Source organism: Haemorhous mexicanus, chromosome 1 (assembly GCF_027477595.1).
Source record: "Haemorhous mexicanus isolate bHaeMex1 chromosome 1, bHaeMex1.pri, whole genome shotgun sequence".
NCBI classification, from domain to species: domain Eukaryota; kingdom Metazoa; phylum Chordata; class Aves; order Passeriformes; family Fringillidae; genus Haemorhous; species Haemorhous mexicanus.
The window spans coordinates 90,777,083-90,803,720 of record NC_082341.1 but is presented as its reverse complement, the minus strand read 5'-3'; the positions used below and the strand labels follow the sequence as shown (position 1 = coordinate 90,803,720).

Here is a 26,638-nt window from a genome sequence, read left to right as displayed (position 1 = left end):
GCCCCTGGGCTCTGGGCAAGGCGTGAGGAGACAGCCCCAGCGCGGCCCGAGTGAGGAGCTCCCCTTCTCCTCTGCCGCGAAAGGCAGCTTCCACACGGATCTGAAGGCACCGCGTGAAGTGCAGCTTATCCATTTCCATTACGGAATCTGTTAGGCTGGAAAAGACCTCTGAGGTCATCGCGTCCACCCAGGTTGACCCAACACAGCATATGTCAAGCAGACCATGGCACGGAGCCGCATCCAGTCATGTCCTGAACACCTCCAGGGACGGTGACTCCATCACCTTCCTTTGGCAACCCATTCCAACACTTAACAACTCATCCCGTGAAGAAACCACTCCGGGTGCTTTCTTTTTCTCCCAGACGACACCCACTGCAGTAGGCGACCACTCCAACCCAAAGCTTTAACACCTCACAAGAGTCGTGAAGTTTTTTTATTGGCATTTTTGTTTGTTTGTTTTTTCCACAACGATTTCGACGACTTTGAACCAGGCCCCAGCAACACACGCTGCGCCCCTTAACAGAAAAACTGTTAAAAAACTGTTGAAAAAAAAAAAGGAAAGAAAAGGAAGAGGGGGAGGAGGCGGCGCCGCCGGTAGCGCCGTGCGCATGCGCGGCTGGGCGTGCGCCGGCGCACCGGGGGCTGTCAGCGCCTTCCCGAGCAGGGGCGGCTGCGGCCCCGGTAAGTGCCGGCCGCGCGTCCCGCCCTGCCCGCCCGGTCCCCGCCGCTGCCGGCCGATGAGCGCCGCCGCGCCGGCCCCTGCCGGGCTGTCGCCAGTTGTAGGGATCCCGGTCTGGCAGTGGGAAGCCGAGGGGGTGGGGGGCAAGATGGGCCGGGGCGATCCCGGGAGCCCCTCGGGGTGGCGGGGCCGAAGGGGGTGCTGAGGGTTCGTCCTGTCCCGGGGCCGCGGCGGAGGGCGAAGGAGCTCGGCGTGCCCGCGGGCAGGTCTCCGGCCTTTGCCCGGCACGGACGGGCACCTGCGTCGGTGCGAATGATTCGAGCTGAGCCACTGCTGCCAGGGAGGAGCCGGGCGGGTCCGGGGCTGCCGGCCGGGGCTGCCGCCGCTGCTTTCCCCGAGCTCTGTTCGGAGGGCTCGCTGCGTTCCTCGGCAGGAGCAGGGGCCTCCTCTGCAGAGGGGCAGCGGCCTCACCCTGGGAGTCTGTTGTCCCCGCTGGCTCGCCTCTGGAGCGTGAGTCCCCTGGATAAGGATGCGATTGCAGCTGGAGCCTTCCCGAGTCGTCTCGGGACGTAGTTTTGTTCACTTCTGCCTCTGTTTTGCGCTGAAGATGTGTGTAGTTTTGACTCACAGCTTCTGTATGAAATTGACGTGGCTTCCTAAAGTTTGCAGTTCCTTTTGGGTGGTTCTACAAGAGGCTATCTGCCTCGACGTGTTTGTTATGGTGTGCTGGCTTCTGATTCTGCTGACGAGGTCTCCTTGATGTGCCTGGGTAGTGGCTTTGTGAGCTAAAGATGTTGAAAGTCTGTGGGATGTATTCAGAGCTTTTAATAAGGGCAGTAATTCAGGATAAAGCCCCCTGCTGCATAATACAATTTCTGTAGTAAATTCATATTTAAAAGTTTTTTTTTTTTTTTAATTTTAGGTAGAGCCCTTATAGCTTGGAGGTGGATTGAACCAAACGAAGTATTGGAGTATTCATTCCAAAGCACAAGTGATGGAAATAGATCTTGCGTGTTTAGATGAAGAGTAAGAAATCAAACATGGTTTGAGTTAACCAGGCCAGTAGTAAAGAAGGACAGGAGCTTACTCTGTAGACATAATTCTGGAATAAGTTCATACTTATGCATGTAGTTCTTCAAGGTACTAGAGATACAGAACTTGAGACGTAGGCTTAGGCTCTTACAGAGCTCACAGGCAAACCTTGAGTGTTGTTTAGCCGTGATAAGTTATAAAATTAGGAATTTTGCTAATGCTCTACAGAGTCTGGTTGCGATGTAGTTGACTTTCTTTATAACAGTCTGTGTTTTGGGTTTGTGGCAAGGAGAGTGCTACTCACACCACGGTGTTTGGCTATGGCTGAAGGGGGCTTGTATGGTGTGAAGGCTTTCTCTTTTTCCTAATCTGCCCTCCACTCCCCTCAAGTAGGCTGAGGGTGGGCAGAGATTGAGAGGGCACAGTGGGGACATCTGACCCAAACTGGCCAAAAGGAAGTTCTCTAGTGTATATCATACTTAGCAATAAAATATGGGGGTTTTGTTTCCACGGTAGTGATTATTCAAAGACTGGCTGGAGTGTTAGTTTGCCTGTGAGCAGTAGTGAGCAATTTTCTTTACTTTGGTTGTTTCTTAGGGTTTTTTGGGTGCCCCCACCCAATGCTTCCTTCATTTGTCAATTTCTCGTGTCCCATGAGTTTTCTTGCTTTTGCTCTTTCAGCAAAAAGAAAAAGCACTTTCTTTTTGCAGTGTACTCTGCACAGTTCTTTAGATCACTGTTCTGCTGAGATTAAGTGATGTGCTGGATTTATGAATGCAGAGTGCTCTGAAAATAAATATCTAATTTCAAAGAATAATATGGGTATGAGAGAGTATAATCTCTAGCTGTGGCAGCAGAACCTAAAATATTCTGTTTAGTTGCGAGGCCAAAGACATAAAATGTTGGAAATAATTTGAAAGCAACGAGGAACTCCAGATAGTCAGAAGCAACAAGGAACTCCAAACTCCTCAGAAGTCTGTGGACACCATGGTATTGCATCCTTGGGGATGGCATCCTCCCTATTTTCTATTAGTAGCTAACCAAGTTTGAGAGAACAGGTCTGCCCTGAAGGACAGCAGATGTTACCTTTTCCCCATACTTGTTTGCCTGCATGTCTTGGCTTCACTAGAAATTCTGCTGGAGACTGAGGTGAAATACTTGAATAATTTTTCCCTATACACCTGATGGACTGGACTGATACTGTGAGAAGAACTGAAATCAAGAGTAGGAAATAAAAAAATTATCCATCAGAAGCCTAAATGGAAGTGCTCTATACTTAAGTCTCTGTGTTTGGAGCTTCCACTGCCTATGTTTCTCCCCAGTTTTGGTAGCAAAATTGACCTATTGCTGCATGAGGGCTGTGGTACTCTCAACTCCACCCAGTTATAGTTCAGGATGAGTTAGGACTTTTGCTTGAACTTTCTAAGAGATTCCATTATGCTTGTCTTATTACACTTTTAATAGGCCAACCTACCTTTGGATTAAATAGAATTCTTCTTTTAATGAAGATTTGGTTGTCTTGTGGTGGTGGGCTTTTTTGGTGGTATTTTGTTTTGGTTTTTTTTTAAAATTCAAACTTAGAGCGAGGTAAATGCAAAAACAGCAGCAAAAAACATTGCAGGGGAGCTAATGAGACTGAGTTAAGTGCCTTTAAATGCAGTTCTTGTAGAATTCCAGTTGCTTCTCTTTAGAATGTGGTTTAATGATGCTTCTGTCAAGTTTCACCGCTTTTATTGCCAAAGTCAATTCTCCACTTGTTAGCTTTGAAATGCCACATAGCCATTGAAATGAGAAAAGTTGGGTTTTTAAAAAATGTTTTATTTCTTTTCAGTCCTGTTAAGTAATGAAGGCATTCTGAGGTCCTAATCAACCATGGAGGAAACAGATAGGGAAGCAGTTGCAACAGCTGTTCAGAGAGTAGCAGGAATGCTTCAGCGTCCTGATCAGCTGGATAAAGTGGAACAGTATCGCAGAAGGGAAGCTCGTAAGAAGGCTTCAGTAGAAGCTCGACTCAAGGTACAAAGTTGGATAAACCTGAGTGTCTGTGGTGTATCATGAGTGTACTTTCTTTTTTTTTTTTTCTGTATTTTTTTTTTTGAATCTGCATTTCAGCCAGATAGATATTCTTAAACCAGGGACTTCAGTTTTTACTTTGTGTCCAAACCAGAAAATCTGTGTCCTGAAAGTAATGCAGACTAACATTATACATCTTGCTAATGTTTTATTCAAGCATTTCAAGTATTCTTAGGTCCTGTACCTTCTGCAATTTATTCATGGACAGCTACCCTGCTCTGTACCCTGTCAGTCAGCAAACCTTTTTGTCTTAGTGACTGAATACTGAACTTGTAACAAAAAATTAATGATTGCATCTGAAAAAGGATCAGTCAGTTGCCCGTTTGACTTTTACATGGGTTTAGGGAAGATAGCTAAAATACATCACATTTTTGTCTCTTGTAGAAGTGACCCCATGATTTTGCTTCTCCTTCACAGGTGTACCTGTGAGTGGTTGCACATTCACATACATGGACTTAGCTTGAAATAGAGGAGTATGGTCGTCTTGTGTTTATTGTCTGTATGTTACTGAGTTTTGTGTTTTCTTCCTTCACTGGTATTTGCCAATAGTCATTTTAGATCACTGTATTAAGCAGATGGAGTAGAGTCTTAGAAAAGTGCTTTGGGAAACATTTTCTCAAGTCAAAGTGGCTGGTATACACTGTATCTAATCTTATATTCCACTTAGTTTATTTTATAGGTACTTAATGGCTCTTCCTTGGTGGGAGTCTGTATGAAGTAGAAGAAAACCAGTTTTCTTGCGCAAAAAAATTGATATTTATATATAATGTGCTATTTATATATAGCCAATTACGTGTTGATTTTTGTAGCATAGAAACAGAAATTTTTCTGATGACTTGGACTGGGCTTTTCAGATTTAAGTCAGGAAGCATATAGAGTCTATTAATAATAGCTCAGCTGTTTAGCTACTGTGATCCATTTATAATATATGAGCACAGTCATTTGCTGCTTCTATAGACAGTTGTGACTAAACTTTGTAGGTCTTGTAAATGCCTAAATCCACTTTATAGCTATTTTCCCTGTTGTTTGCCTTAAGTTAGTTCAATCATCCGTAGGTGTTTGGAAATACCTGTTCCAAAAAGAAGCTCAGTACCCCTTAATCCTCTCAGGATGCATTCCTGACAAAGGTGCTGGTTAGTGATGCAATGGACAGCAGTGCTGATTTTCCCGAGAGAATTACTTTTATGGAAGGGAGCACAGAGAGGATGTAAGAAATACTCCTGCTGTGGATTTAAACTGTATCTGTGTGTGGTGTGGAAGATGGGGAGACAGACATCGGGATTATCAGCCAGAGGAGTTGCTGACTTCTCAGACTGAATTGATTACAACTTCATCTGAGTGAATGAACACATGGGAAATCTTTCAGTGTGAGCATGTTAGGTGCTTCTTTCTGACTGGGTATGCTGCCATCTTTGTCATCATTTTCTTCAGGTGAATATAAACATCCTCTCCAAATCCTCTCCTGTATTTTTAGTTATGTCCATTTCTTATATCCCTTACTGCATTTCTTCCTGTGTAACATAAACTCTTAGAGAAAAAACTGCTTTGAAACATATCAAATTCATCAGTTTTGTGTGTGAGACTGATGGCACTCAGTGAAGCAGTTTTTTTGGGGTTCGGTAGCAGAACTCTGAAAGAATATGTGGAAGAGCACCAGGTAGCATTGTAGACTGATTGTAGGTCATTGTAGATGCTTTTGGGTTCTGTAGTCCAGAAGGTAGAAGAGCTGCTTGAAATCTCTTTCAGAGCCTGTAAAATTATAATTGTTGGCAGCCATTTTTGTTTGTGCTCTTACTCAGGCTGTGGAAGAATTTCTCTGTGAAGAAATGCTGTATAAATACACATATTCTAGGGAAGTTTTTAGGCTCTGGATGTTCCAGAATATAAACATGCATGAGTCCTCTCCCTTTTGATTCTTAGCTGCTGTGCAATCATGGATTTGAGCCATAGGGAGACCAGGAAGCCAGGATTCAGGCTTCATGTTGAAAGCTGTCCGTTGAAAAAACATGAAAAGTTTTGAGACCTTTTCCCAGGATGGCTTAGTTTTGTTTTCATTTCTTTAATACAGTGATGGTCAGTCCAATCGAAGATGAGTATGCATTCTAGGAAGCAAAGTCTAGGCTGGGACATGCTTTGTTCCCTGCCCCATCACCCCATCCCCTGGCTCCAGCTGACTATTTGAAGACAAACTGAGCATGGATGGATGTCTGTTTTTAGAATTTCCATGTCCATTTGTGTCAAGGACTTAGATCCCTGACTGTTTTAGTTCAACGTTATCAAGTTTCTGCAAAGGATAAGTAGGCAAAAATTTGATTATGTAATACTTGGAAGATCTGCCTCAGAAAAAATTATCCAAGCAGAAGTATTGAACATTTAATGTTCATGTGATTTTTAAAATACTTTATGGTCAGCTGCAGAAGATTGTGTTTGAGTATCCTAATTATCTCAGTTCCTGTAGAGGAAAAATGTGTTAATGCAGCAGTTCTATAGATAGAAACAGTATAAAAATGCCTTACTACTGCGTAATTGTGCTGAGTGTGCCAGGGAAATACATTTTTATCAATAAAATCTGCATGTCATAATTTGAAAGTACATAAATAAGCTTGGTTTAAAAATTACTGCATTTTTCTGGCACTTTCCCAGTACATTTAAAATGCAGTAAATGTTGTTTGCAGTTACCAGGATTTCCTCTTTGGCCTCTAGTGTCCGACAACAAGATCCACAACTATCCAAGCTTTTGGGCCTTAAAAGTCTGGCAAAAAATGTGGTTTGAGCTTAGGAAAACGATTAATGCCCCTTTTTCTTTACTGGTTGCCTCAAGTTTCCGAGTTAGGCAGCTGGGTTTTCACTGATAGCTTGCTTGTCTTTTGAAGCCTGTTATTTCTAGTTGCATTTTCCACTCCTCTGATTTCACCTTCATCACATCTTCTTAAAACTATGTATCTAAAAAATATGCTGTGGATGTGATCTGATTTCTTTCTCTCAGATATGCACTATAATGCATTTTCTGTACAGTGTCTGGACACCTGAATGATATTCAGACCTAAAAGCCTCTTTGAAGAGTCATTATTTGAAGTGTCACGTGTCACAAGGCATCCATATCAATAACCTGTCTTTATGCCAAAGTAATCTAGTGGTTGCATTGTTGGTCTGGTCATTGATGTTTCACAGCATGAAAATTATATTCAGTTTGGGGTTTTGTTGTTTGTTTTGACTGAATTGCTTTAGGGATTTCTTTTGCCTCCAGGAGCTTTTGGAGTTTTTTAAGAACATTTCAGAATTAAATTTGGGCTTTTTTAGAATATTTTCTGTTGCGGGTAAGAATTTGTAATTGCATTACTAAAATGCTTTTGAGAATCCATACATACCAAACATTCTGATGAAGCATCAACTTTCTTTGATATTCTCCTTTGAAATTAATTTATGAAGGAAATGCAGAGAAGTCTCATTCCTTTGATCCTGGTTTAATATAGATTACAAAGTTTACAGTCCATCTTCCTAAGCTCCTATGTTAGTTTGTGGGTGAACTAATTGTATCTAGGTCCTTCAAAACTGGATACAGCTTCAGAACTTCAAAAAAAATGGTTTGTGGGCACACATAACATTTTGCACACTTCTAGTTAATTAGAATATTTGCTTTTCTGTTTTTTTTTGGCACCAGGAGGGAAAGAGAAAATTGTGTTGGCACTGTGATCTTTGTTTAGACACTGATCAAAAATGGAAATGTAACATTTACTAACAATTTTGAATATTTCAAAATTATTTCCTTCAAAATATCTAAAAATAATTACTACAGCCATTCTCCAGCTTTTTTCCTAGTACTTTTATTATCTTGTATTAATTGTTTGTATTTTGATAGCAGTGTTTTTCTGCTGAAAATGTTAGATACTGAAATGGAAATTAAATCTTGAGAAATGTTGAAAACATGAAACTTATGAAGAATAATATGGTCTGTCTTTGTCTTTTTATATTTAAGGCAGCAATACAGTCACAGTTAGATGGAGTACGAACAGGTTTAAGCCAACTACACAATGCACTGAATGATGTGAAGGACATTCAGCAGTCTTTGATAGATGTCAATAAGGACTGGAGACAGAGCATCAACACTATAGAAAACCTCAAGGATGTTAAGGATGCTGTAGTGCAACACAGCCAACTGGCAGCTGCTGTAGAAAATCTCAAGAATATATTTTCCGGTAATCTACTGTTCTTTATATAATCCATCACATACTGAAAACACTTCAATATGGTGCTAACAGCTGTAAGGTTGTCAGCTAATGTTGAGAGCTTTAAACTTCACAGGAAGAGTTAAGGAAGAATGACCTACACATCACATACAGGGAAGCAGCTGGTAAACATTTAATATAGATGAAGACTAAGTTGTGCTGTAGGAACTTGTAGTCTGGCCATCATACACAACTCACAAAGAAATTTCTTGCAAGCAATCAGTAGCTGGGATAATATGTTTAGTATGTAAGACTGAAATATGGAAGCAACAAATAAAGAATATTTGTAAAGTTCTGGTGTGTTGCCACCTGAGCTGGACACCTACAGTGAGCCTGTTGGGTACACATAGTATGAAATTATCTTAGGAGGCAAAAACATTTTGTAGCACTGTACATCTTTGAGGGTTTGCAAAATGAAATAAGATTATTGTAATAAAAGGGATACTGTAAAGATAAAGAACATGTGATTACCTGCGTCATTTTGTGTAGCTGTGATGAAATGCACACTGCATTCCATCTTGAGTCATGGTGACTTCCTTGCCAGGACTTTTCTACTTAAAAGTAATTGTAAGTATCTTACCCCTGTAAGAGGGACTAAACCTATTTAAACAGAATTTTCTCTCCTTTTATCTTCTGATACTAATACACAAGGTGCACCTATAAAGTAAAATTGCTTCCCAGCCATGCCAGGTTGATTAGTTTACTCTCTGTGTGTACGTAACCTCTACAGTATCAGATACAGTGTGCAACTTAAAGAAAAGTGTTTACATGCAATGTCTAGCAACTAAAAACAAAGAACAACAGAATGATGCATGTTCCAATGTGGAGCTGTTTTGGGGGTGTTGTTTCATTTTACACAGATGACTTCAACTGAGACAATAAACCTTTTGAGGCTTTCTGAGAGGTTTTTAGTATGAAGCATCTCCCCCTGGAGCTGTTAAACAGTATAGTTGTTTTTATCAGAGATGGTCAAATGTTTTATAAACAAAGTGGTTTTTATCATGATTGAAAAGACATTTACACACACACACACAATCATTAGAACTTTTTGTGAGCTGCTAGTTTTATCACTAGCTGCCTTTTTTGCAGTGACAAATTTTTCTGATGAGATTTTTCAATTATTCCCCCACAGGATCCTAATCTTCCTCCGTAGGATTCCTCAAATACTTAAAAATAATAGACAAAATATCTTCTAAATATTTTAGCAGCATAGGTAATTCTCCCTAGCCTTCATTTGTGCCTTAAGCAGGCAAAAACTGTTCAAGAAGGAGGTAAAACTTGGCATTTGTTGGGTTTATGCAGCCTCAGGTTCAACGAAGTGAGTGACTTTTAGTCAGGCAAATTAAAAGCCTTTTATATAATGTATAAGAAGGCCAGCACTGCAGCTTATTTCACAGACTTTCCAGGATTCATTTATTTATTTTTTGGCATCAGGAGGGAAAGAGAAAATTATGTTGGCACTGTGATCTTTGTTTAGACACTGATAAAAAATGGATACGTAACATTTACTAACAATTTTTGAATATTTCAAAATTATTTCCTTCAAAATATCTAAAAAAAAATTACTGCAGCCATTCTCCAGCTTTTTTCCTAGTACTTTGATTGTCTTGTATTAATTGCTTGTATTTTGATAACAGTGTTGTACTGTATGTGATTTTTCTTCATCTTGCCTGCCTTTCAGTTCCAGAGATAGTCAGGGAGACCCACGACCTGATTGAGCGAGGGGAACTTCTGCAGGCTCACCGGAAACTGATGGACTTGGAGTGTTCTCGTGATGACCTGATGTATGAGCAGTACCGCATGGACAGCAAAAACACACATGACATGAACCTCATCCACACATACTTTGGGGATATGCAGAAACTGTCTGAGGAATTGGCAAAGCAGCTTTGGATGGTGGTTCAAAGATCTCTTGTTACAGTCCGTCGAGATCCAACCTTGCTTGTCTCTGTTGTGAGGATAATTGAGAGGGAGGAGAAAATTGACAGGCGCATGTTAGACAGGAAAAAACAGACTGGATTCATACCTCCTGGCAGACCAAAGAAGTGGAAAGAGAAAATGTTCAATATTTTGGAGAGAACTGTGAGCACACGGATTGAAGGCACTCAGGCAGACACCAGAGAATCTGACAAAATGTGGCTTGTGCGGCATCTTGAAATCATCCGTAAATACGTCCTTGATGACCTGCTCGTGGCCAAGACCCTGCTGGATCAATGCTTTCCTCCACATTATGACATTTTCAACAGGTTGCTAAACATGTACCATCAAGCTTTGGCCACCCGAATGCAAGAACTTGCTGCAGAGGATCTGGAAGCAAATGAGATCGTTAGCCTTCTAAGCTGGGTTTTGAATACATACACTAGGTAAGGCCCACTTATCCTTTCTGTTAGGAATAGGAAGAGGAATGCAAAGAGGAGACATGCAAAACAGTTTGTGCTAGTATTTGCATGTCTATTAACATACAATAAGATAAAACAGAAAAAGGACAATATCAAACTATCAAGTTCTTTACTCTTCATTGCACATTTTGCTTCCTGGAAATTGCTCGTTAAAACTTGTTTGTATTTTATAATGTATAATTTTGAGTTGCTTAAAATTTTAATGCAGTTAAAGACCTGCAGGAAGCTACAGTCACCTCGTATTTGTGTACCAGTTTGGTGAACTATTAGGGAGAACAGGAGACTGAGAACTTGTGTGTGAAACAAAATGTTTGTTGTGGCCACAGCCCCGGAAGATCTGTATGATTATTAACTTTCTATTGTTCTCTTCTACAGGGGGTGGGACTGCTTCAGTTGCCTCATTACTGTTAAATGGAAAGAATGTGGTAACTTCCTCTAGGTTTTCTCTCAAAACTGTGTGATTATTTGTTTATTTAGAAGAATTTCTGCTTACAAGTTGTTTTCTATGATAGTCTTATGCTTATTTTATTTGACTTGTCTGATTTGCTGGGATAACTTCAGCATTGTGGAGGGTTTGTTGCTTTTTTTTTTCCATTTTCCAGGTAGAAACAGTTCAAATGGCAGCTCTGGTTTTTGCTGGCATGTAGTTACTAGAGCAACTGATTTGTTTGGGAAAAAGTGCTGCTAGCCTTTCTATGGCTCATGACTGTAATCCTGTTCTGAATAGCTGGCATTGACCCAGGTTCTGTGCTGTGCTTTTGATGTCCTCAATTGTTCAGTATCGCTAATGCAACAAATTTAGACACTTGGTGGGTTTAGAGTATAGTGCCATAAAGCACATAGGTAGGAGATAATACTGTTCTGGAGAGTTCTCATAACCAGCTTTCAGGTTTGTGTTCAGTACTCTGTGCTTTACTATACACTGCAAAGTCCTCCTGGTTTTTCTTCCCTGCAAGGAAGAATCAGGAGCACCGACTTGTGCATACTTAGATACCCATGCAGGATATAAGAGAGATGCAGCCACTAATAAGCAGCTGAGTTAATTGGCCTTTTCTTCTTTTGAAGGCCAGAGGAATAACTCTACAATGAATGAAAATCAGAAGTGTGAGTCCTTCTCATGCCTGACCTTGGCAGAAATCCTGTTCTCAGGCTCTTTATTTGTGTCCTGGGGCTTATGTTCCAGTAAGGCAGTTCTTGGTCCTAAAATTGCCCTTCTACTTTCTTCCCCCAGAAAGCAGAGTAGATTGTTACTGAGTTAGGCAATTCAGAACTAAAGCTCTAAATCTGTGTGTTCCATCATTGGAAGAGCAAAGGGAGGGAGCAAAGCCAGTGCTACTTCTATTTACAAAGCAAACAAATCTTGCTAAAGCAAGTCATGTGGCTCATAGCACCTGGTGGCTGAACCTTGTGAAGAAAGAGAAACAGTGAGAGGAGTAGACACACTACAGGATATCTGAGAATGCTCTTCTCCCTGCATATCTGCATAACAAGTGGGATGGAAATTAGAGGAAGTACTATGAAGGAAAAAATTAAGGCTTTGACTTTCTCTCTTCTCTAAAAAAAAAGCCCAAGAGGGCAGTACAGGAATTATATTCCTGTATGCTACAATAAAAGGTTATAAATAGGATGATAAATACTGGAAAAGTAATTTCCTAGAGAAGTTATGGATTCCCCATCCCTGGAAGTGTTAAGGACATCTGTTCTAGGGGTGGCATGCCTGCTCATGGCAGGCAGGTTGGAACTAGATGGTCTTTAAGGTCCAACCCAAACCATCTTCTGTGAGATGATTCTAAGAGAATTAGCCATTGTGTATTGGGAGTGCACAGTGGGAGAAGAAATCAGCGCGGGTTTCTGAGTGGGAAAGTTAAGTTCTCAACAGGGATATTTTCAGAGCTTATCAAATCACAATTGCTGGACATCTTTTAACAATACAATAAACAATTCTCCATAGGGGTATGTTTATAATAAACTAGGAAGGAGAATGGCATCATGAGAACTCTGAATCGTAGAGGGATAATATAAATTTGTATTGTATTTGCATATTGAAACTGCACTTCAAAACCAAATGAGAGAGTACTGACTGAAGAGAAGCATTGAGGTTTTTTTCCATGTGATGAATTCATGCACAACTTTTTTTCAGTATTTGCAACATAAGAGTTACAAAAGAGTTATGGGGGTTTCTTTATCAGACCATGTCTGCATGGAAGCTGTTTTTAGAAGTATATGCAACTTACAGCTCAGAAATAAAGTGATACTACATGTGGAATAATAGCCTTTAATATTTGAGCGGGAGTTTTATTGTGCTAGGTCAGTTTCTCTTCCATGTTTAAACCAATGAGAGTTTGAGACATACTCTTATTAAATGTGTACTGGGTTGGGACCAGGACTCTAATCTGTGTTTGAGGAAAATTAAAAGTCTTGTAAGATCCTGATGCTCATATTCATAGCATCATTTTATGAATTACTGATCGAGTGTTGACAAAACTGCTAGGAGTTCACTAGGATTGCTACAGATGGTGACAACAATGTTCACTTTAAGGAACAGAAGGAATACTACTATACGTATAGCTGGATGCTGTCTCTAGAGCCAGTATCTCTTTTCACTAGATAGAGCAGGATTGATGTCAGAATAGAAGCTTTCTAAAATGCTACTTTCCAAATTATAATCAAGCTGAAATTTTAATCATAATTGTATTAACTTCTTGTTGAAGGTAAATAACTTACCAACACTTGGAAGTCTTGTGCCACTTGGAAGAAGGTTGTCTGTCACTTCTTTTCCCCAGGCACTTGGCTGTGACAAACAGGAAAGAGAAAATGTGTATAGGAAGAATCTTTATGTTGTGGGCTAAAGCTTGTAGAAGCTTTTGGTCCTTGCTTTGGGGTTTCAGGTGATGTGCTTTGAGAAAAGGTTTATGTCTCTGTGGCCTTGTGAACAGGGATAATGATATATAATGAGGCTAGAAATATTTTCTAACACAGCACAGTGCCGTAAACAGCTTCTCACGTTTCCTCTGAATCAACCTAGAGCAGGTCCTGCTATTACGTGTGTTCGTTCTGTAAACAGCAACGGAATGGAATTCAGTTTTCCAGATAGACTGAGCCACTTAAAGTAATTTCAACCTCTTTTCTTACAAGCCAAGAAGATGCTATTAGTGTAGGATATTCAGTCACAGTAGCTTTTATGGTTTAAAATGCAAGAATTTTGGCATTTAAAGTTCATAGCTGTAGTGGTTTTTTCAGTGCTTTGGGATTTATTTTTTTCCAGGAAGTGGAAGCAACATATGCTGACTCCCTGCATGTACCCAGAGAACAACTTCACTTTGCAGAACTATACAAACTGGGCACTTGTTTAGGAATTTAAGTTGCCATTTGTTTTTGTAGTAGCCTCTGCAACTACAGAATTTGTGGTTTGTTTCTGAAAAGCCCACTGTAAATGGAATGTGAAACAATTTATGTTATTATGATTGAATATATTTCCATCAGCTGTTAATAAAGCACTCTCTGAAGAGTGTGGGTTTGACTTATTGATTTTTTTGAGCATGAAATATTAAGAATCCTTGCTATACTGTGCTTTGGCATAGCTTTGGGGATTTTTTGATTACACAAGCCAGTCATTTTATGATCTTATATAGATGCAAAATATCACTGTAAGGTATTAATTTTGTATAATCCTTGTCAAAATATTTTGCTTTAATCTCTTTTAAATCCTATAAAATCAAGAATTTTCTTTGCAAGCAATTGATCTTATACAGTATCCATGAAATGCACCTTTGATTTGTCTTGGAAGATGCTTCTTCCTCTTAGATTAGCTATATTCTTTACCAAGACAGGAAGCATAGGTAGCTTTTCTTTTAATATATTTTAGCTTTTACATGGATGTGATACAAGTACCAAAACAGAAGCTCTTTTGAGAATCTGAAGACAGTAATTCATACTTGTCACTGATCTTTACTGTTCTAAAATTCAAAATGTATAAATTGTCTGTCGTCACCTCTGAAATTTAAAAGATACATAAAAATGTGCCCTACAAAGAGCCCACAGGCTGAAGCAGTTGGTTTTTATTTAGTTTCAAGTAATCATTACTTCTTGTACATAAAAGTAAGGAATGCATGAAAAGGTTGTATATTTAAATGTCTGTAATACTTTTTATTATATCCTGGGCTGTAGCTTTTACATCCTGTTCTTTCATTCATATAATGTTATTTACATTTCTTGTAAATGCATTTATTGTTGCACTTGCTATTAAAAACTTTTTGAAATGTGTAGGTACTGGAAAATTGTCATTTACAGTGAACATACAGAAAAAGTTGCATTGTTTTTTAGTTTTTAACTTTTTATCTAATTTTTCTTTATTAATCTGCAGTTTTTTTGGTTTTTTTTTTCTTTTTTCATTCAGTGCTGAGATGATGGGAAATTCAGAACTGTCTCCTGAAGTGGATGTAAATTCTCTGGATGCTCTGATTTCACAAAATGTGGTAGACCAGCTTCTCAGCAAGTATATGTCAACACTCACTGTAAGTAATAACAGTGCAAAGACACATTCAGATGAGTTTATCTCTTCATTAGTACCTCAGTGCTGCTCCTCCATCAGAGAAACTGTAACAAATGTGAATGTTACACCATCACTTTTATGAAAATGTTAATATCCTATGTGTAAGTTTCTTTATAAAGCCATAATCAGATTACTTTATGTATGTAAATCAGAACATTTCAAGGAGTAGTGATGCTTTACAGAATATTAATAATAATTTATTAGAAAGGAAGGAATTCCAGTCTTTGTATGCCTAAATCCATAGTGCTGGTATGTTAGCACTTAAAAAGACACTGTAGGCAGTTTGATCCCCACTGTAGCTACATCAGCATTTGATACAGATGTGATTTTTTCAAGGTAATCAGGATGTTCATGTTTGCCAGTTTGATTGTTTTAACAGCCTTTTTCCTTTCACACCTGTTAACTGCATGAGCATAATTTCCTTTTGTGGATGCCATTTCAAGCGTATCTTAAACATAAAGGCACTGCTTCTTTGTTATCCTAAGAGTCACTAGAAACTGGTGAATTTCATGGCAAAGCAAGCATTATGTGATTGCCAGATCCACTAATTGCCTCCAAGAGTGGATATTTGGGTAGTTGTAACTTTGGGCTTGCTGTTCTTAAATTACCCAATAATTCCTACTTCTCCTAACTTAAGGAGCTCTGCCAATCAGAGAAGGGAAATTTTTGTGCTTCTTTGGATGTGTCAGCTACTAAAATGTGTCCAGCAACAGCAACTACTTGGACTTTATACTCTTCACAATAATATGAACCAACCCTGTAGTAACTCAAGGAAGTTGTCAGTAGAGGCTCTGCTTCCCATTAGCTTTATTAGGACTTTTATGCAAGGTTATTTTTCTGCACTTACCTTTGGGACAAAAAGCACATTGGTTTGTTTTCTCAAGCTACTTTTGCCTTGACTCAGAAAATGCCTTTGAATTAATTTTGTCCTCACTTAGCATGAAAAAATACACCTATATTGTTTTTTTAGAATTGTTTTTCCTTACCTACTGAAAAATAGTATGTATAGAATATTGTTTTATTTTATTTATAGAATGTAAATAAAACAAAGTTGCCACTCTGTTAAACAGAGTGGCTTTCTTTTTGCTGGTTTTGATTTTTGGCTATATTTTTCTTTTAAGGCAGAAAATTCTGAAACTGTCTATTTGTTTCATTTCTACCTTATTTCTTTTCATGTTGTTTAAAAGTGATTTTAAACACAATGTAACTCATTCTGTATGGCTAAGTACAAGTAATTGGGACTATCAACTTAAATACTGAAGTTGACGTTAACAAAAATGTAATGAAAAATAAAATGCTAATCGATTTAAACAGATTTCTAGCATATTATTTTTCCAATCACCTTAGCTTGAAAAAAAGTCCTTGTAAATGCTGATCTTAAGGTGAAAAAAGTTCCCTGGGCTGCTGGCTTAAAAGATTGTCATGCAAGTCATATCTCTTCAGAGCAATTCATGCTTATGAGGAAGAAAGGTAGTGCATTCTGTTTCACACAATTGAGGAGGGTACTATATGGACTTTTATGACCTTTCTGTTTGTGCCTACTGGTAATGTGTAATTTTGCATGGTAGGGCACAGTAATATACCTGTAACATGTTGGAAAAAGGTATGAACATTTATATTACCACAGGTTTTAAGCAAATGTGAACAAAGCAGAAAAGAAGCAGAAATCATCAACAAGCAAGACAGAATTCAAAGAATCCAATTACATATTTAGCAAACGTGCTGGTCTTTACTGTTGTGAATAGGTCTGTGATATGTGTCATGCAGAAAACTGGCCTAGTCTCCTTCTAAACCCAGTTGTTCTTAATGTCTGTGTGCTGTACAGTGTGCTGGGCAGATGGGAGGAGAGCCAGCTATTGTATCCGTCACTGTGTTCTGCAGCGCTCGTGTTCCAAGAAACACAACCCGTTTAATGTAATCCCGGGGTTTTGTACCCAGCAGTAATGAGCACCAGTTTCCTAAAACTAGGTGTAAAAGGAAGTACAGGCAGATATGTGCAATTTTTTCTACATTAAGTATTACTCTTTTTTTTTTTCAGCTGGGGAAAAATTCAGGTTGAATCCTAAAGCCTGAGCCTTAATAAATTCTTCCAAAATAAGTAAACATGTTGATTATGACAAACTGACCTACCTTTTGTGTTAGGAGCACTCCCCTTCCAAAATGTGCTGAAGCTTCAAACTACACCACCTGCCTTCCAGTACTAACCTTTGTCTTTGTCAGTGCAAATTTTAATTTGTCTGTTACCTGTATCCTGTAGGAATGGCAAGTGGTCAGCATTATCTGTTACTATGCCACTCTTCATTATGGAAATGACTGCTATTCTAGATAATGTAGCAGAGGGTTTTGTTGTGTTAAATTAAATATTTTCTTTCTCTTGTTTGCTTTATTAAATGAAGTCTAACATCATTGGCTGGCTGCGAAAAGCACTGGAGACAGATAAAAAAGACTGGATAAAAGAAACTGAACCAGAAGCAGATCAAGATGGGTACTATCAGACTACACTCCCAGCTATTGTTTTTCAGGTATAAGACAACTTGTTTATTCTTTACAGAAGCAGTACATGGATTTGGAGGAATGGAGGGGAAGCCAAACTTTCTAGAATACTCTTGTTTCTGTGTATTTTGAAGTATAGTGGGTTTTTTTTTCCCTGTAGAGCTGTTAGTTGAAGGGGTTGTTTCTTTTAAGGTGTTTGTTTACCTTTTTTACTTCAGTGCTTAAAGACATAGTTCTTTTTTATGTGTAGATTAGAAACATATTTTTAGTTGGTATTTTTATTTAGTGAGCTGTTTTTACTTAGGTCTCTTGATGTGAAGCTGTAATATAAGCCCACCAGATGATATGTGACTTATTAGGACAGTTTTTGTTAATACAGTGCTGAGTTAGGCTCTTTGTATGGTGCTGAGGTAGTTAGGCATATATTTGTTACTATAAATTATTCATTATATACAAGCACCTTAATAATAGAATAAAAAGTCCACTGAAGGTTGAAACTATTGCTGTTTTAAACACTCTTTCAGTTAACATGAATGCCTGTCCAAATTAAAACCAGAAAAGATAAGGCAGTTTCTAATATCCTTTAAAAAAAAAAGCCACAAAAATACCCAAACCTGCACCACCCTCTTGTCGGTAGTGGAAAGTTTTGAAAGTGATCTTTATCAACCAGTAAAATGTCAGCTTATTATGCTCACTTTCAAATTTTTCTTTATAAATATTGTGTTAGGTACCTTCAATGAAAGCTAGATTATCTCTTCTTCCTGCATTTATTTCCCACTTTATTTTTTTCCCACCTTATGCCAGATTTTTGCTACATTCTTTCACATTTGTATTAGTGCCAAGGTTTACTTCATCTAATCATTTTCAGAAAGTGTGTGATGTCAAAGAAACTGGTGGATGATTATTGGCTCTAGTTCATGCTGAGAAGGACTGCAGTGCTGAGATGCATGTAGCAGTGAAATTTTCAAAATCATCTTAGCATAGAAACAGTTCATGTTTCCACCTGGCTTTGTATCCTTTCTTTCTAGTTTGCCTCCTCTTAAAATAGTTGCCTGTAAATCACCTAGATCTTGTACCTGATTGTGCTTCTAAAGTTTAGAGGCTCCTTTACTTCACTCTTGTGAGCTCACTGCTTTCATATATGGGAGAAGCAAAGGAATTTGAGTTGTAGTGTTATTCACTACTAACTGCAGGAGCTGACCCTAGAATTTTGATACACTGTAAAGCCAAAGCACTACTGAATTCAAGAGATTAAGTACTGTTTTGCTGAATTAAAAATGCAGCTGTTTTCAGCATCAGGAGAACACTGCAGCATGCATTAATGGTTGCCAGTAATATATTATTTACACTTGTGAAAATAGTGGCTTTTGGTTTGGTCAGTGGGCTTGTCTGAGGAAAAAAAAAAAACAAAAAGCATCTGCAGAGCTGGTGCTAATGAGAGTCTCCAGGACTCCAAGATAGGATTTCTGTCTTTGTTTTACCACTGATAAAGGCCTCTCTTTATAATTAAACTATTTTTCTCTTAGATGTTTGAGCAGAATCTTCAGGTGGCTGCTCAGATAAATGAAGATTTGAAAGCAAAGGTACTCATTCTATGTCTTCAGCAAATGAATTCATTTCTAACCAGGTAACATGATGTTTAAAATACAAATGCTTTATCCTACCTCAGTCTCTATTTGTTCCTACAGTTCCAATACTTTTTTTTTTTTTTTTTTTTTTTGGTTTGGATGTTTCTTTATTTCTTTGTCTTTCTCCTGTCGCATTCATGCCAACCAGGCTTTTCTTCTCTTTCCTCTCCTTCCTTTCTTCCCTTCCCTAGTTTCACTGCAGAAGTTTCTCTGTGCTGGTGAGTGGCACTTTCAGGTCCTGTCTGCAAACAGCTCAATTTTTTTCCTAATTTCTTTTATATCTCAAATTTATACCTCTGTCTATAAAGGAAGAGAGAAAACACTTCCTTGGCTGGATTTTGCCCAGAAGAAAAGCACTAAAAATCACACGAGCAACACACTCTTTATAAAATACTTCTAAATACCTGACAGACCCTTATGAAGCATTTGATCCTATGGGTGTATTTGAGTTCTTACAAATTTGTGTCTGTTTCATGCCTTTCCTTGTATGTGTTACAGGTACAAAGATGAAGCTCAATTTTATAAAGAAGATCATCTTAAAAATCGTCAGTATCCTCAGTGCTATGTTCAGTACATGATTGCAGTCATCAACAACTGTCAAACCTTCAAGTAAGTCTGCATGTTCTTGCAGTACTATGAGAAAAGCAGCCATTGATATTTCACTTGTAATACTACCTCTTCCCAGAACCTTCTCTGCTGTATGCAAAGTGAGTTCAGTTAACCAGTAGTTAACTGAATAAAAATAGTAAATTTAACAGTAAACTAATCAGTAGTTTAGCTGACTAAACAAAGGCAACAAGTTTAAAGGTAGTGCTGTTTTGAGAGGCAGGTATTGTGATTGCTTTTGCCTTTGGCAAGCCAAGCCATTTCCCCTTACCAGTGAAAAACCAGGTGTTATCCCAAGAATTTTGTTGCCAAATAAACATTTATCTTCAGCTTACAGATTTTGAAAAGGTAATTTTAGTTAGTTTGTCTGGATTCTGTCATCTTTTCTCACCTTCAGTCCATCAAGGTGGACTGAACTGGAGAAAAGTAAAGGCAGACCTTCTGTGAAGAGTATCAGAATGTGGCTCGTATTTCAGTGATGAGCAGTCCAACTTCCTGTTCTTCTGTATGTGCTGCCACTTGCAGGTCTACTCAACATCAGCAATTTGCTACCAACACACATGTGGTCTCTACACTGACCACTCCAAAATCATGCTGGAGAATAAATAAAGGCTTCCAAAGCAAGTAGCAGGCATTGTTTCTCCTTGCAAAAATAACTGTCCTGTGTCTTCTTCCATGTGTGTACTCCAAAAATTTAGTAGTAGTGCAATTGTGCATCAGTGGGTGACAAAAACCCTTTTTTTTTCCTGTCACAGAGAATCCATCATCAGTCTGAAAAGAAAATACTTGAAAAGTGACATGGAAGACACCTTGTCAATCAGTCATGCAAACATGGATGCAACTTTAGACATCATTGCTAAAGAAGGCTGTTCTAGCTTGCTAGATGAAGTCTTCATGGATTTAGAGGTTAGAACTTCTTTCCTCAAAAAACCCGGAAGTATTTTTTAGAAAGAAAAAAAAAAATTCAGAATTAAGTAGTTGTGAAGCCTTTTGATTGCTAAATATATAAAATATGTGGGTTTTATACGTGGGCTAACAAAGGGTCAGTAAATATTTAGTATTGTTCTTCACTGATATAGTTTGCATTTAGGAGACTGGAAGGTTGCTTAATTAGGTTTCATGGGATGATTTAAGGCAGGTGCTTTGTATATAATTAATATTTTCTAGTAGATGTACTTAGTCTTATGTTTTGGAGGTGTAGGAATTATTTGGGAAACTGCTGCTGATATTAAGTTGGCATTGCAGGTACAGTTCACCTGTGATTAATATATTTAATTGATTCTAACAGTGGGCCCCTTTCTGTCTGGTAGATTTCCATGCTTAGGAATTCTAGCTTCTTGTATAAAATCCCTCACGGAAAAAATTACTACTTTAAAGAAATTGGGAGTATGGAAAGGGAAACAGAGCAATTAGAGAAACAGCAGGAAATGGTGAAGAGAGATGCTCTGGGACTTGATAGATTTGTAATAAAATTTTGAATATAGATACCTCGAGTGGCTCACATGAGGAAGGATGTGGGAGAAGCATAGTTTAGAAATTGACAACACTTAAAATTGTCTCCCATTTTTTAGTAACTGCACTGATCTGATGAAACTGTCACAAAGCTGATCTGATCTCTTCTTTGTCACCTTCCCAGCCCCATCTGAATGAGCTGATGACGAAGAAGTGGCTGATGGGGTCTAATGCAGTGGGGACTATCTGTGTCACTGTAGAGGATTATTTCAATGACTTTGCAAAAATTAAAAAGCCTTACAAAAAGGTAGGTGCAAAATAGTCAGTGATACTTTGGTAATGTACTCTGAGCATCATGTTGATTTGGAATTTGGAACACCACATAGATTTCAGAACAGAAATGCAGAAATTGGAATTGATCCATTACTGGAAAGGAAAAAATGTTCGCTGTCATACTACAGAAATCTGAATCTATTTTTTTTTGTTGTTGTTCACAGGCATATAACACTGTCAAAGACAGATCTAAGTTGTAGTATTTAGTCCAGGAAACTTCTTGGCATCTTACTAGGTATTTTTTCAAGTTTGTACTTTTCTACCTCTCCTCAGAAGTTCATACTCAGATAAAATTAGCTCTTCTGAAACTAGCTTTCCTGGTCTGTAATTATTTTTTTTTTTATAAATGCACATCAAGTAATTCCTAGTTTTAATATATACAATGAAGCATAGTGAATCTGGTGCCATAAGGGTTAACAAATGCAAAGCTATGCTTAAAGTGCTCTTACAACAGTAAATGTGCTAGGTTAGGATTTTTTCCCTCTTGTCTGTCAAAGGATATCTGAATTTCTCTATTTATAGAAACAAGTACCATAATATGGAAGATTAAAGGCAGGTTCGTGTAATAAGACAGTGTTAGACAATCATTTAACACTTAGGAACCTAACAGAAGCTAGCAAGATCAGTATTTAGGTGAAGTCTTTGAAGCTCTTGGAGACTTCTTTTAAGCCCTTCTAAGTCATACACTTATTCTTTCTTACCTTAATTCTCAAAGTAATATTTAACTGCTCAGATTGTCTGATCACCTTTTAACCTTCAGTATTTGCAGATCCTAGAGGCCTTATTATTTAAGTATATGTATTTTCAGTCCAGAAAAAGTGCACAAAATAAGTTAGGTCAGTCCCAGAATTAGTCGCTATCCATGGGACAGCTTTCTTTTCCAGATTTAGTTTGTTACTGTGAGGTACAAGTGCTTGACATGAGTTTTGAGGTGTTAATACCAATCTCTGCAATCACATACGTTTCATCATGTAGCATTTATTGCCACCTTGTGGGGAAGAAGCTTACAAACAGATTCTTTGGCATTCAACATACCGACTTTTCCACTGTCTTCCAGCACGAAAAAACTCCCATAAAAGATGCCATATATTCTAGCACAGGCTGGACCATGCTTTTGTTTCCCTGATTTTTCATGGCATTTTTTCAGGTTTTAAAATATTCTTGGATAACCCTGTTTTGAAAGTACAGTTTTTAAAAGCCACATGAACAGAGCACCACAAAGAAGACTGTAGCCCAGTGGGAAGGAGGGAAGGACACAGTTCTTTAACAGAGGAAATCTGAATCTAAGACATTCTGCTTTGCTGTTTTCCTCGTGTGTAAATTAAATGCTCTACCATACCACTGTTGGCTCTTGTGGAGTGTTCTCAGTTGTAGTGGAGCTGTTCCTCAGTTCCTCTCCACCAGGATGGGCCATACATGTCAGCCCCCCACAGTCTGTTCTGTGCAGTTCATTTTCCTTTGTGTAACTGGCATCAATTCCACCAATGCAAGAGTAGCCATCCATGAGCAACCACCTAACTCTGGTATTTCTGCAGACTCTTGAGAGCAGAACTTGAAATTGCATTTTCTATGTTCTGGATGAAGGTTGTGACTTCCAGTACTTTGCAATCTGTTGTTTTCTCCCTCTTTTTTTTTTTTTCCCTTTTTCTCTCTTTCCTGAAACTTTTTATTCAAATTTTGACTGAAGAACATTTTTCAATAACAACTTGAAACTAAAGTTTAATCATACTAATGATTAAATAATACAACATGATAAAAAGTTTGCGACTACCTGTTATGCCAGCTTTTTCTTAATGGTAAGTAACTTTGCCACCATGCTTAAGGGGAAGAAAAAACACCTGAGGACTCGTGGGATTTAAGGACTCTGCTTACATTCCTGTTGAAAAATAAGCATGTGAAGGGTTTGGGGTTTTAGTTTTGTTCTTTACTTCCAGACCTCAGCATTACTTTTGCACCAATACCAGATGCTTCATCCAGGTACCAGTAGGTATTTCCCATAAAAAAAAGAAGTGCAGAACAGCAAATCAGTCAAGGAAGATCTGAGAACATGATTGTTATTTGGTGCTCCGCAAAAAACTCAGACATATTATTAAAAATATCTTGGGTTTGTTGCTTCTTGGCTCATCATTAGGGAAGGAGAGATTTTCATTTCTGTTAGCACTGTGAAAATCTAAAACCAGTCAATCTATAATAGCAAAAATTGTATAGTGGTGTTTAAGTGCAAATACACAGTTCAAAGCCTAAAAATAATGGCTACATCTGCAGGTATCACTGGCATAACTCACCACCTTTTCCATTTCTTTCAGACAATGACTCTTGAGGCCCATCGGCGAGTAGTTGTGGAATACATCAGAGCAATCATGCTGAAACGTATATCTTTCAAGAATGCAGAAGAGAGAAAAGAGGGTGCAGAAAGAATGATCAAAGAAGCAGAACAGTTCAGATTTTTGTTTAAGAAGCTTGCAGCTGTAAGTATTTGCTTTGGGTAGTGCTGTTAACCTGGTAATTTACAATAACCACACGTTTATTGCTCGGGGGAAATGGCTAGAGTTAAATCTCCGTATCTCCAAAATGTGGAGTGACCTGGGAATATCAAAGATGCCAGCTGAGGGCACAGACAGAGATTCTAAACACACAAGCCAGCTGGTAAAATTCCTGAGCACCAGTTTCCAGTGCTTTGTGTTTGTACAGCTCTCTGCAGCTGAATATTTGGATGGCCTCCAAGAGATAGGTACCCTGAGTTCATAGTAGTAAATGAAAGAAATAAGCAGTTAAAAAAAAAAAAAAATCTGTCTTTGATTTTCCTGGCCAGAAGAAAGGCATCAAACAGATGACATTACTTATTACCTAAGGAGCATACAGTGTGTTCATTTGGATCAATAAGACGAGTATGTTGACCCCATTTAAAGTTCAGTCAAAATAGAAAAGATAGGCTAAAAAAGGTATTTGAAAATCAATGTACAAGACAGGCCTAAAAGTTTTAACTGCATAAGGAACAGGGATCTTAGAAAGCTCCTAGGGCCAACAGATGACAAAATGCAAAGAGAATGCATGGAAAGATAAAGCCTGAAAAATTGGGGTAGCTGATGGAAGAAGTTGTGGAATAAAGAAAACAAACCATACCTGATTGGCAGAACCAGATGACCTTGAATTAAGAATACTAAAATAGTCCAGAGTTTAAATAGATACAGTTCAATCAATCTATTGCTGAAAGCTGCTTTGGTGGCCAGATGACTTGAAGGAATCTAACAGAGGGCCAGTTTGGAAGCAATATTTCAGAAAAGATCTGGCTTTCATGTCAGTTATTCCTAATGTTTATGCTCATAATTACCCAAAGTTGAAGAGTAGAATGTATCACTGTGTGGATAAATACAACATAATGTTTGTGGGACATTACTTTCTTCACTGATATTCTCAGAGCAGGTTTCTGAAGAACAGGGAGAGAAAATTATTATGATGGCAATTCACAAATATTTGTTTTTTTTAATGTCTGAAAATTCAGCTTTTGGGAAAATTCAAGGGCATTGTCAGACAAAATATTAATTAAAGGATTATTTGTAGATTTGAGGAGTATTGCTATTGTTTTGGGACATTTTTAATATTTTTTGTTTACTTTTGCAGGGCTCTGGAGAGGACAGTGAAGGACTCTGTGACATCATTGAAGCCATTGCAGAGGTTATCAAGCTGACTGATCCTTCACTGCTCTATCTGGAAGTTTCAACTTTAGTCAGTAAATACCCAGATATCAGGTAATTTTCTTTGCCCTCAGATTTGATATATAGATAGATAATATCACAATTTCCTTTGAGTTTGGGCAAATTTTGAAATTTAAAACAGTGTGTGAATGTGTTCATATTTTTCATATTTTAGAACGTAACCACTTTCTTGGGGAAAGTAAAGCTAATGTACAATGTACGTGAGCTGGACCAGAAGTTACAACTACTTAAGCAGTGCAGAGGAATACTAAAAATACTTCAGCTCTGTGTGTTGGGAGGATGAAATAGGTTTTAGAGTCCCAAAAGCAGCCAAAACTGTGCTTTATATTGAGCAGGAAAAACCAGTTCTGAGTAAGTGGAGATCTGATTAAGAATAAAAAAGTACCTGAAACTGAGTGAAAGGATTGCCAATTAAGTGCTGTTTTTGACAAAATCTTTCCTCCTAATGCCAGTTTTACCCTTTTCCTTTGGCAGGGATGATCACATTGCAGCTTTGCTGACTGTGAGAGGCGATGCCAGCAGAGATATGAAGCAGACTATCATTGAAACGTTGGATCAAGGTCCAAGCCAACCCAATCCAAACTATGTGCCAATTTTTAAAGAAATTACAGTTCCTACTCTCACTGTGCCAAAACTCCTGAAGTAATTGACAACTCTGTGTTTGTGTGTCATTACTGCTCTGGGATCAACGGGTTTGAAATATTTGTGGGCAAACTTGGCAACGCTATTTTGAATGAAGTTCAATATACATTGATTTTGCTAGGCATATTTCTTTCTGAAGACTTGGACGTGAGGAAATGCAAGATACCTGAAAGAAGGATTAAAGGTCATGTTTGAAGAAGGAAGCTTTTAATGGCATGGTTTTTTTTTTTTTTTACTGACCCGTTTGTCACAGCTGGTTTTGCTGTCAGCAAATACATTTTTCTTGTGGAATATGTTTGCACAGTGCACTGCAATGCTATATAAAGTATTTATACCAAAACCTGCAGAGCTGTATTAGTGCTGGATATACTAACATACATCACTTACAATGCCTAAGCAGACTCCTTTAGAACTGTCTTTATATGGCACTGCATTCAGTGTTAATGTCAATCCACTTTCACATTATATTTTGTGTATGTACTTTGGTGTAAAATAGTTTATTGCAGAAAACTTAATTATGAAATCAGTTTCCTGACTTAAAGGACTGATTGAAATTGCTACAGTGCAATTTGATTATAGGTTGAATAAATAAATAAAGACATAAGGTACAATTTTTTTTCACCGATTTGCTAAAAATAGCACATAAAGCACACCAGTTCAATAAAATGTTAAACCATTTCTATGTTCAACTATGATTCTTTGCATCCTTGTAGATTTACAGAGCATGTAAATCTTTTCTGTTGTTTTAAGTGTGAATAAAAATTGGATTTAATAGTTTTCTGAAAACACAAGCTACTGGGTTTTATT

The 26,638-nt window shown here is 38.2% G+C and overlaps 1 protein-coding gene across 3 annotated transcripts; it reads left to right on the top strand.

The window, feature by feature from the left end:
- Nucleotides 1-581: 581 nt before the first annotated feature.
- EXOC3 (exocyst complex component 3) lies at nt 582-26,520 on the top strand. Of its 3 annotated transcripts, XM_059855955.1 has the most exons (14): nt 613-681; nt 1,602-1,705; nt 3,543-3,727; nt 7,761-7,980; nt 9,692-10,373; nt 14,806-14,923; nt 17,358-17,483; nt 18,981-19,081; nt 19,581-19,691; nt 20,444-20,594; nt 21,325-21,447; nt 23,780-23,941; nt 25,095-25,222; nt 25,664-26,520. In XM_059855955.1, the coding sequence occupies exons 3-14, from the start codon at nt 3,584-3,586 to the stop codon at nt 25,833-25,835; spliced, it is 2,238 nt and encodes a 745-aa protein (XP_059711938.1). In that variant the 5' UTR covers nt 613-681; nt 1,602-1,705; nt 3,543-3,583; the 3' UTR covers nt 25,836-26,520. The 3 variants fall into 3 exon arrangements, with proteins under 3 accessions (XP_059711947.1, XP_059711938.1, XP_059711956.1); XM_059855964.1 differs by lacking the exon at nt 1,602-1,705 and having other exon boundaries at nt 582-681; XM_059855973.1 differs by lacking the exons at nt 613-681; nt 1,602-1,705 and adding an exon at nt 1,796-1,819.
- Nucleotides 26,521-26,638: the final 118 nt, after the last annotated feature.

Coding starts and splice junctions, on each gene's coding strand:
- EXOC3 (XM_059855964.1), top strand. CDS start 3,584: ATGGAGGAAACAGATAGGGAAGCAGTTGCAACAGCTGTTCAGAGAGTA. Junction 7,981..9,691: donor TCTCAAGAATATATTTTCCG/GTAATCTACTGT, acceptor CCTGCCTTTCAG/TTCCAGAGATAGTCAGGGAG. Junction 20,595..21,324: donor AAGTCTTCATGGATTTAGAG/GTTAGAACTTCT, acceptor TCACCTTCCCAG/CCCCATCTGAATGAGCTGAT.